The sequence below is a fragment of the Acomys minous genome (genome assembly GCF_964271855.1).
Source record: "Acomys minous genome assembly, chromosome: 1".
Taxonomy (NCBI): Eukaryota; Metazoa; Chordata; class Mammalia; order Rodentia; family Muridae; genus Acomys; species Acomys minous.
In genome coordinates, this window is record NC_140483.1 from 156250039 (window position 1) to 156261939 (window position 11901).

Here is an 11901-nt window from a genome sequence, read left to right on the forward strand (position 1 = left end):
GGCATTTCAATTCATTTCTACTACCTCACTGTAAAAAGCAAGACACCTCTCAACCAGCCTATACTGCCCTTACCAACAACCACCATACTAAAGTCAGTGCTCTGTCTGTCTGTCTGTCTGTCTGTCTGTTTCTCTCTCTCTCTCTCTCTCTCTCTCTCTCTCTCTCTCTCTCTCAGAAATTTTTAAAAGAGAAAAGTAGGCTTAGCTGCTTTCTCTTTCTAGAAATGGTGTATAATATGTGAAAATCAAGCTGAGGCCTTGTTATTCCACTCTGGACTGTGTGTGTTCCTGCCTAGGCCTGGGGAAGCTCAGCTCCTGGCTTAGGGAGCAAAGGCACTACTAAGGTTGAGGGTCCAGAGCCCTTATTAAGATGCAAAAAAAAATTTATTTTTTGTGGCGTGGCTGGTAAACCAGTGCTGTGATGGATTTCTCTTGCCCAGAGAGAGCTAAGAGACGCTCTACTGTGGGGTTTCCTTGGCTTTCCTCTCGTGTTGACAGTTCGTCTTAATTCTAGTCTTTCCCAAGCTTTGGGATAAGTACGCATGCATGCACTTCAGTTACTCAGCTTTTCTTTCTTTCTCTCTTTGTTTTTTCTTTCTTTCTTTCTTTCCATAGTAGTGTAAAGAGATATGCCTTTGATGGTAGACTTTTCCTGCCTCAAGATGCAACCATCTTTGTGGAGGCTGTCAGGCAATATATATTGTGAAAAATATATATTCTTTCCCATTTCAGGGCTTTATTTATACATATCTATTTGTAAACATGCACAAAGGGCAAAAAGTCTCAGAGAGAAATGTAACAGCCTCCTACAAGGCACAGATAAATCATGAAGAATAAACACAACAGGGTAAGATATGACTCCACAGTGGCACAAAACAAGCTTCTACATATAGACATAAAAGGGTTTCTAAGACATCACACCAAGTGAGTAAGGTGGAGTTCATAGTGACATCTGTGTACTATGTATCTGTAGCCACTCAGATTTATGTAAGAACATAGAACCATCTGCTTATGACGACTCTCTAAGCAAAGATGCCCTGCTGCTGGGAGGACAAGGTGTGAGAAAATTCTAATTCCTTTCCCCATATTTGTTGGTTAGTTTCCCCAAGCAATGCAATGTATTTCATACTAAATATTTTTCGCTTAAATGTAAATAAAATACAGCTATCGCAGAAGGCTTTGAAGATGTTAGTAGAAAGCTATGAGCCCAAGGTCTGCAGCAATGCCCTGTACAAAGTAGACACACAATAAAAATAGACTTGTAATTGATATGACCATGATTGGATCGACTAACGATTAACTTGTATAACTTATTTATCCTAAATCTACTGCAACAGAAATTTCAAAGTATTGGAATTAAACCTTGTATTAAAATTGAGTTATATGAATACATTACCTCATATTAGGGTAGAAATACATATATATATAATGTGTATGAAGAATAATTTTGTATTTGAATTCTATGTCACTGTATCTAAAATTAAACTTATTTTGCTTCTATATATAAAAAAAACAAAGTAGATACACAGCAAATACTTAAATTTTCCCTTTATCTCTCCCAAGGAGCTTCTACTTGGAGTTATTTGTTCCTCTAGCCAAGTCTCAAGCATCCTGGCTGATTTTCCTGACATGGCTACCTGCCCCTTCACCATCTCTTTTCTCAGACTCTGCTATTATCCAGGTGAGTCTTTCTTCTCTCTTCCTTCACTCCTTGAAAATTATTCATTTTTCTCACTCTGACTAGACCCTTTAGTTTCCAGTGATGTTCCCTTCACTGACGATCTTGAGGTGCTCATGTATAGGGCAGTAAAGTGATTCTCACAGTCCCCCTCTGGGGCCCAGTGTATGTGAGTATGGCCCATTCCATCTTTACACTAGGATGTGAGTCTGAGCTCCTTGGCTGCTCTATTTTGCTTCTTTGATAGATTCTCCATGAACCTCTTCAGTTGCCAAGTTTTCAACAGTTCCATCCCTCTTCCTACTAGCTGTACCCCTGATAACCCAGGCCCAGGAGACTCACATTTCCTTAGTTCTTACCACAATTAATACCTGTGGATGTGCTATAAATGACATGTGCAAAGCATTAAATTCTTAATATCATGGCTATTAAAATGGAAAACCCTAGCCTGGGGTCAAGTACCCAACACTTTAGAGATCACAGCACACCAAAGTGTAGACACAAACTCTGAGGTGCATCTTTCCATATTTGGAATGGAGGTAAGTCAAAGAAACAGATACAGCAGAGAACAAATCTCTGAGAGAAGAATAGTGACCAGGGCCCCCATGTGTCTGCCACCATCAGTGCAAAGCCAACAGCACTCTCACGGAGCAACCATGAACAGCCACGATGCCCCCCACTGTGTCACTTGCTTAGGGTGGTTGACTTCCAGCCCCAGCCCCTGCCAGTGCTTCATTCCCTGCATCTGCAGAGACATGGCCATCCGAAAAGGCTCATCTATATTTTACGGGAGAAATCACTTCAACAGCTGACTGGAACTGGTTCTGCAGAGCACCGCATCACCCCTCCCCTTCTTGGTGTCTCCCTCACACCTGGCAGTTCTGCCTGTATCCTTCAACTGAAGAACTTCTTAAGGCAACTCCAGTGTATCTTATCTGACCATTGCTGCAAAACAACACAATTCTGGCATAGGGCATGTCATAGAGACAACGTGGGGAATGTGTACAGGAGAAAGGTGCTCAAAGGTTTGTCTGAAAGAGTCATTTTTTTTTGCTTTTGTTTTTGTCCCCTTTGTTTGTTTGTTTGTTTTTTAACAGATGCATAGGGTCTCATTAAATTATGGATCCTATCAGCCCCGACAGCAGAGTGGGAATAACTATTCTCTTACACTCTCAAGAGGAAGGCTTTCTGAAGCTTGATTTAAATTTCAATACTGCATGATACTTGGAAGGCCCTAGCTTTCTCTCAGCAACTAGTAAGTTGCAAAGCTTGTGGTTCAAGACAACCAAAAGAAAATAATATAATAATAATAATGATAATAATGATAATAATAATAATAATAATAATAATAAATAAATAAATAAAAATTTAAAACTCTGGGAGATTATAATGTGACAGCAAGTGAGAATTACAAAATCATAGCAGATGCATTCACACTTGGGCAGGGTGTTGCAGATGTGGGTGCAATTCACACAGTACCCTAGTCATCATGACTCTGTCTTACCCCAAGCCCCGTGAGTCATGTGCTGCGCTGACCATACAGCATTTTCTAGACAGTGTGGAACAGTTGGCTCTTTCTCAGTGTTACTTTTCTAAATGTCATTTGGGTTTTTTCCTTCAACTCTTTCTTACTCCCTATTTCAAACAACACAGATCTCCCCAAACAGTGTGGCCCTGCATGTTATGTGTGTACCTCAGAGGGTACAGGTGGAAAAAACACTGCTACTTTCTGCCCTGTTTCTTTCAACACCCTGAGGGCTTCAAAGTCAGTGGCTTATGAGGAAGCTTTCGATTTCTTTTGTGGGTTTTAACTTTGAAATACCCAGAGCTCTGGGGAGCCTTTGGCTTCTCTTACTTTTTTTTTTTTTTTTTTTAAATACCACATTCTCTGAAACTTAGCTCTTCTCTAAAAACAAACACAACCACCACCACCACCAACAACAACAAAAACCCAACAGCAACAACAAACTCTTGGCAAAAGAGAGGACTGACTGGCAACAGAGAATGGATTGAGGACATAACCTAAGAATTAGTCTGAGAGCCTTACAGGGACGATGCCCTTAGGCATACACTCCATCCAGGCTCACTATGGCTTCCTGTCTCCATCCTGTGAGGCTCGGCCTCCGCTGGGCTTAAATCATAATTCCTTGAGGTCAGCAGATCCTCTCAGCTCTTCTGGCTCAAGTATATCTGGAAAGGGTTGAGCTCGTGTCCAGTTACATCCCTCTTAAAAATTCCAAACGAACGCAGAAAGGTTCTTTCCGTTTCTCCCTCCCTTTTCTCTGACACGACATCTCTCTATAGTTTCTTTTCATTTTTTTTTCTCCTTCCAATTAAACTATTCATTGGCTACCTGCGCCGTTCCTCTAGGGGACACAGAATATCAGTAAGAAGATAAAAGCCAAGAAAAGAAGTTTACTCACCTTCTTCTGGACTACCAGGACCAGGATGATCGCCACTGCCACCACAAGGCACACCAGCGCGGCGGTGCTGAGGTAGAAGTAGCTGCGACTTACGCTTCTCCAGGGCCTCGTACTTCTCCAGGGGCTGGCTACCGAGCCAGGCGGCACCTGCATGGCTGGGTCAGGGGAAGGGGGGGCCCCACGGCTGCCTGCTTGCTGCAGTCCTGCCTTCATGCTTTATATACTCTGCCCCACATCACACCTTATCTCTCCTCATCTGATTCGATTCTGCACCCAGCTCTGTTGTTCCAAGAAGGATTTTTTCCCCCCCTGCATCCTGGATCATGTGACTTGGAAAAAAGCCTTCACCAGTTGCCGGATGGAGAAACTCTTCTCTGGGGGCGTGAGGCGAAGGGTGGCTGCAAGGGTGGGGGAGAAGTTCATTTTTCACCGCCCGGGATTAATATGAGTGTAGAGAAATTGTACTGATGGCTGATGTCAGCGGGCGGTAGGAAGGAGACAGTTCCGTGTGTGAGCGCACCAACCACTTCTGTTTCCTTTAGGCTCAGCCACTGAACGCCTTCCCCTGGGGACCCTGCAAATTGCATGCTTCACACTGCTGGCCCAGAAAAGCTTCTAGATTAGTCTATTTGCTGGGTCCCTGAGAGACAATAATCATTCACCAGTGGTACAATGACTGCTGTACTACAGTGACAGCTGGGGTGTATCCAACAACCACAGCGTGCTGTAAACTGGAAATACGCCCATTCTTGGGAAAGAGGAACCACAGCGGGGACATTTTCCTACCTGGTGACAAGCTTGTAGCAGTAGGAAACTTGAGGATAGTTTCAAAGATACTGGGAGAGAAGAGGGATTTGGAGACAATTTGCTTTTGAATTAAAGCTCCTAAAACTCGTGCAGTATGATTTTGAGGTCTGTTAAATTTGCTGATGAAGCTGGCTTGCCATAAAGTTCGTTAAAGGGGAAGAAATTAGTAAGGGCTCAGGAAGGGGAGGCTAAGTGGTGGGGAGCATGTGTGAGGTGTCTGCGAGGTACGTGTGTTGGGGGGGGCATGCAAATAGCACTCCATTTATTTGTGATGAGTTTGTGCACAGATGTTAGTAGAATCCAACATTCTGGCTCAGGTACAGTCTTGAGAACTTGGCCGAGTGGCCGACTTCACATTCGTCACCAGCCACAGAGGCAGGAAACATTTCTTCTTTACAGAATGGAAAACCGAGGCCCAGCAAGCAAGAAAACTTTCTCAGGCAAACCTCCCAGCGATAATCTAATGGAAGAACTTGGTGGTATATTCAAACCAGCCTGACCCCAAAGCCTGCACGGATCTTCCCTTCCAGGCTGAAAACTTTGGGTCCCACGTTGGCCTTTCCTCTTCTCAGCTGTGTTCCTCGGATAGGTCAGCATAGCCCCTGCTTTGACCCTCCCCCCCCCCCATCCCTTACAGATCAAACAGGATGATGTAAGAGTTCTTCCTGAAGGGGAAGAGGCTTGGCAGTCTCTGTTGAACAATTCCTGTTAAACAGCCCAAACTGCCCTCTGGGCCATGTCTGGAATTTAACACAATAAATAGATTTCCCTGGGACACAGAACTGGATCACATCTGTGGATATGAATGACCTTTGTTCCAGAAGACCTCTAAACAGCACTTAATGCTCTTTCATGGTTGCCTCCAGATGTGGCCATCATGAAAACTCATTTGCTGTTTCTCTAAAGACTGACAGTACCCTTCCCTTCTGGCTGTAGTCTACCTCTGGGAGCCATGGGAGATACCAGAAGCCTCCAAGAAATACCATATCCAAAGCCAAGCTTGGATTAGTCTTCTTTTTGGATCTGTGCAGCTCCCTCTTTGAGCACTCTTCAAGCCATTTTGGACTTAAAAGATGGTCTAGAGGCCCTTCCTGGCAAATTCATAAGATCAAACTCCATGGATGTTGGAGAGGCGGTAAAGGGATGAACTGGAAAACATGTGTGTCCATCCTCATTTGTCCTTCTGGTTTAGATAGAGTGAGGCAAGCTACTGTTCTGGGGTATGCTTTGTCTGTGGGGCGGGCGGGGTGGGGGGAGGCCTTGTCCTTTGTGGGGGTACGGACAAGGAGTGGGTGGCAATCTGCGCAGAGCTGCTGAGAACCGGCTGCTCCCGTAGCCCTCTCTGTTTAGCCCCTTTGATCAGAGTGGAAAACTTCTGATGGCTGAATGGAAGCTGTGGGTGTTGAAAAATAAAAAGGCTTTGCTGAAAGTTCAGGTCTTCCTGAAGGCCCGTGGGGTTGAGGAGGCAGTGGAAAAAAATGTTTGTCTTATACTTAAGCGTTTTGCATATTGTACAATGTCCTAAGGAGGGAAGGCTGACAAGGGGGAAAAATCACCCTTTGTTCTTAGAACCTTCTGAACAGTTGAGATTTTTCAGATCAGTCACTAACAGTTTGTGGGCCCAACTCTACTTCTTTTCCTGTTGCGCTCCTCTTCTCGTGAAATTTCAACGGCTCCCTATTCCCTACTCCCATTGTTTTCAAGTCCTCTGTGCGGCCTACGTGTTGCAAAATTTGGTCCAGCCAACCTAGCAGTCAATAGCCTGTGATAGCAGATTCCTTTCTGTTTTCACTTAAGCCACCCGATGTGCAAATGGAAGGAGCCTAAGGAGTTCCTTGTTTAGTTGTTTTCAGATCCTTCTTGGAAGTCAAACTGCACAGGAAAAGTAAAATGCACAAAAGCAGAACTTGCTGGTCGGAGCAGAGGAAGGCCAGCAGGCAGAGAGGCTGACCCGAGATGACCGCTCACTCTATCAGGCTGAGAATCACACAAGATAAATGGCATTTGGAGCCTCGTGATTGTTTAGCTCAAAAGAAAATGGAGACACTGAAGGGAAGTGACTTGAAGGGTTTGAGAACCTACCCAGTGACCAAGCATATGCACCCAAGTTTGCTCTCCAAGACTCACATATAAATGCTGGGGACAGTGGCCCGTGTTTATTAAGCTAGTATTGGGGAGATAAAGACAGGTAGATCCCTGGGATTTGCTGACCACTCAACCTAGCCTAGTTAGCGAGTTTCAGCTTACTGAAGCACTCCATCTCAAAAAAGAAAAAGGAAAAAAAAATGGCAGTGGCTCTTGATGGATGACATTGGACATTGACCTATAGTCTCCATTATGCTCTCTCTCTCTCTCTCTCTCTCTCTCTCTCTCTCTCTCTCTCTCTCTCTCTCTCTCTCTCTCTTTCTCTCTCTCTCTCTCTCTCTCTGTGTCTCTGTATCTCTCTGTGTCTCTGTCTCTGTCTCTGTCTCTGTCTCTCTCTCTCTCTCTTTCTCTCTCTCTCTCACACACACACACCCCTTGAAATGGGATGATTTGGTTCACATGGGAAGAGACAGAAGAAGAGGCTTCTTCAACCCTGTACCTCTCCTCTAGCTGTCTTTGCTGACACTGTGCTGAGTCCATTCAGGCTTCCTTGGATGTTTTTCTCACCTTGCTATGCCTCTGTCTTTCAAGTCCCTCTGAACTGTGGCCACCTGGCTTCATCTCCTCAGGGAACACTTGCCTCCTCAGCAGCCCACCAACACACTCTCTAAATACCCAAGTCCAGGCCATGTAACCTAATGATTTAATTACCTCCCTGGCTATACTTATTTACAAGTGTGTGAACACTTGTAAATTTTGCTTACCTTGTGAGATGATAGAGTCCCAAAGCCACTCTGTACTTTCTCAGTCTCTTCATCCTTGCATCCTATCTGCCTTGGTGTCCTTCTAGTGTCTCCTTAGTTGCTAAGATGTGATTCCAGTACCCAACAGAGGTTAAAACAAGCTAATCTCTCCTCCTATGATAGGTAACCCTTCTTTTGAAATGCAGAGGTCACAGTTGTAGCTTCCCCTTTTCATTACTTTCTAATAGTATGGGAACTCCATCATACACAATAGGAACTCTTAAGGGGTGGGTTCAAGTCAGTACCATCAGCATCAGCATCACTAGGAGAAGAGTGAATGTTAGAACCCTCTAATGCTACTGAAGCAGATGCTAAGGTTGGCATCATGGAACCCATGCTTGGAAAAGCATCTAAGAGTATCCTGGGAGCGATTGACAAATAGTGGTATAACGGATAAGAAAGAATATCTAAGGTTGCCTTGGGAAGGCATACTACTCTTCTACTATGTAGATGTGAAGGTAGAGAGGAATAAAGTCAGTCTATAGCATAATGTGGTTGGGAAGTGATGGTTTGAGGACTCTTTCCAGTGCCTTGGATGAGTAATCTAGCTAACTCCAGTTACACCGGTGGAGTTTAAAGCTACAATTGGCTATAAGGATGGAGATCTATCTGGAACAAATTGGAGATGATTTTGCATCTAAAGTTCTCCTAGATTATTGCTGCTTAATAAAGAGTTTTGTTTTAAAAATGTGGCATATGTAAGAAGGAACAAATTCTTATAGGCTGTGTTTTAAACAACAAAGCACAGAAATAAGCTACCTTTTGAGGAGGGCCTGTCTATTCCTCTAACCTGAGAGCCTTCAGCCTTGCTAGAGCTAATTTGAAGAACTTGGACATTGGACTTCAGTCACAATGACCCTTTACTAGGAGAACACAACAAAAGGGTGAGAAACTTGGAGCAAGATCATTGAAACATGGCTCATGGTTAAATCTGGCAGTCATCTATTTTAGTCAATAAAGTCTCATTGAACTAATCATGAACATTTGCTTATGTATTTTCTCTGGCTGTGTTTTCTATAATGGTAGAGATGAGTAGGTGCAATAAAAACACCATAGTCCATACAACCTAAAATCTTTATTGTTTAGCTCTTTATAGAGTCTTCTGATCCTTGATTTAGAATACTAAAATGAGCTCTAAGCAAAACAATCAGGAAGACTTGGGAGAATAAGAGAGATGGGTTGAAGCTTCCCTTATAAAATCCTTGTGAATGTTTATCTTGTTAATCCATGCTTTCTCATATAAGAAGATTCTTTTAAGGATTCTGCAATCAAAGAGAAGCTGTGTGTACTGGTTGGTACATTACAAAGACTGATTATTGGAAAAAAACATAGCATCTGAGAAGAAGGTGGGTGAAGAACATTTGTGAAACATATGCAAAGATTCTCTCAGTAGTCCATGCATTTGTTGGTGCATTGCATGTGGAAGTTTTAAGACAATTTAATATAACTTTACAGATAATAATGGGAATGATTAACATAAAGATAGAGATTTGAAGACAGGGAGTACGGTTAATGCACTGAGAAGTGCATTTCAGTATGACAGGTATATCTTTAGGGGTCTTGGTTATCAGGGTAAAGTAGGAAACATATTGAGTTGCATCACTCTCTTTGCTCATGAAAAGCAGAGGAGCCCAGAAATAGAAACACACAATTTACTGTTTATGAAAACTCTTAGAAATGTAGAACATTTGGAAATGACAGAGGATTGTTCATAGCATACCATTATGGAGAATTAGGATAACAGCCAATCTTAACAAGTGGAAATACTGAAATGTTTTAAAAACAACTACGGTTTTATCCAGACCTGGAAGGGCATGCCTGTAACCCTAGCGCTTGGAAGGAAAGGCTAGGAGAACCCAGAGTCTGGGGCTAGTCTAGCATACCTAGGGAAAACTTGCCTCAACAAAGAAATATATTTTCTTAATTTTCAGTGACACGGAACTAATGATAAAAGTGGAGCAACTGACTGCAGAAGCGAGATAAAATATATATTAATCCCCTGACCTCTTCCAGTGTAGCTGAGCATCAGAAAACTCTAATGGTTGAAACTGTCCTTCAGACTGCTGGTGACAATGCACTTGTGTGTGCGGCTGAGGAAAGGGTCTTTTTCCATGCTGATTATTCATGGTTCAGGGGGAAGCACAGACAGTCAAGATCAGTGAGAGAGGCTCAAGTTATCACACCACCAATGAGGGAGGCAAGCATCATCCTTTCTTGCATGGAGCTATGGACATGCTAGTGTGAAGCTCATTTAAACAAGTAGCTGTAACATCACATGGATGGGGCTGCTAACTGTTGATTCAGAGTGCTGTGTGCACACACAGGGAACTCATGTCAGTCTACCACCTTCCAGGGTTCATTTTGTGGGGAAAGACAGCGTCCTTTTTGGCTTCTTCTGCACTAGTTCAACAAGAAGGAATCTACCATCAATTCTTAGTGACCCACTTTCTACCTACTTTCCTTTCCTGGGTTGAAATCTGCTGTTGCCTGCAGATTTTTTTTCAAGGCTTCTCTTGCTTTCTTTTGCATCTCATTGTCAGCCTTTGAGTCTACCGAACCCTTCCCATACTGCAGAAGAATTGCTGTTTTCTTACCCATGGACCTGCCAACCTATTCTGAGTCCTCTCCTGAAAGGGCAGCATCCTTCTTGCAACATCAGAGGCTCTGTCTTGCACCTCTTGCCCTTGAAGTTCACATTTTAATTTAAAATTATGAAGCTTTCATTCAAATTAATGATCTCTTTAAAAATAAATGTACTAATTGTATTATTTACATATGTAAGTGTTTTGCCAGCAATGCATGTCTTTGCACACCACATATGTAACTGGTACCTGAGAACGTCAGAACAGGAATTGGATTAACCTAAACTGTAGTTGGAGATGGTAATAAAACAACATGTAGGTGCTGGCAATTAAATCCAGGTCCTATGCAAGAGCAACGAGTGCTCTTCAACATTAGACAGTCTTTCCGAACTCATGACCTTTCCTTTAATTGTTGTTACACACACACACACACACACACACACACACACACACACACACACACACACACACACACCACACATACTCTCTCTCTCTCTCTCTCTCTCTCTCTCTCTCTCTCTCTCTCTCTCTCTCTCTCTTAAATACACATAACTATATAGATACAACCTGCTCAGTCCATGTACTGTTATTTAATGTCCATGTTTAAGTTGTGCATTCTTCTACCCTTCACTTCCATTAGACAATAAACCTCTCTCCTCTGTTGGTTTTAGAGCATGCTTCTCCCTCTGATCATTACTGATTACTTAGAGTAGGACCATTACTTTGTGGATTCAGTAACTTATGTCTATTTTGGTGAACTCCAATTTTGTGTCAGTCACTCACGAGTATTGTTTTTTTTACTGTTTTGCCAAGTTTACAACCCTTTGAGTGCCAGCTTTTATATACGTTCCCCGTGGTAGCCCTTCCTTTAAATATAAGCCAACATGCGTGTCTTCTAAAGAGAATGAACAGAAACTATCACACTTCTGAGAGAATGGATGCCTGATAACTACTGTGAATGGACTTTAGAGAAACCAGTGCCATTTCCAGAGGTGGGGGGAGTAAGGAGTTTGAAGGGAAAAAGCTAAGACATTTTGGAAGTTCAGAATCTAAGGGTTGTTCTTTATCTTATCTATCATATCTATCTATCTATCTATCTATCTATCTATCTATCTATCTATCATTTATCCATGTATCTATCTTCCATGTATCTACTTATTTTTATTATTTATCATTTTTATTTTTACACATGTATTTTCTTTTCTTTTTTTCAATTCAATATTATTTAAATTTATTTATTCACTTTATATCCCTATTACAGCCCCTGCCTCCTCTCCTTCCAGTCTCACCCTTCCACCCTCTTCCCCCTTTCCCCTGTCCCCTTCTCCTCAGAAAAGGGGAGACCTCCCTTACCAATCAGCCCTGCCACATCAAGTTGCATCAGGACTAAGCACATCTTCTTCCTCCGAGCCTAGACAAAGCATCCCAGCTAGGGGAAAGTGATCCAAAGCAGGCAGCAGAGTCCATGTCAGAGGCTGCCCTGCTCCAGTTGCTAAGGGACGTACACGAAGACCAAGCTGCCT

At 42.8% G+C, this 11901-nt stretch overlaps 1 protein-coding gene across 1 annotated transcript in view; it reads right to left on the bottom strand.

Annotated features, from left to right (window-relative positions):
- TNFSF8 (TNF superfamily member 8) overlaps nucleotides 1-5074 on the bottom strand; it is a 28382-nt gene extending 23308 nt beyond the window's left edge. The window contains exon 1 of the mRNA XM_084773805.1: nucleotides 4102-5074. Within this exon, the coding sequence (XP_084629931.1) occupies nucleotides 4102-4314 (213 nt within the window). The 5' untranslated portion in view covers nucleotides 4315-5074. The remainder of the gene's footprint in view (nucleotides 1-4101) is intronic.
- Between the last annotated feature and the right edge of the window lie 6827 nt (nucleotides 5075-11901).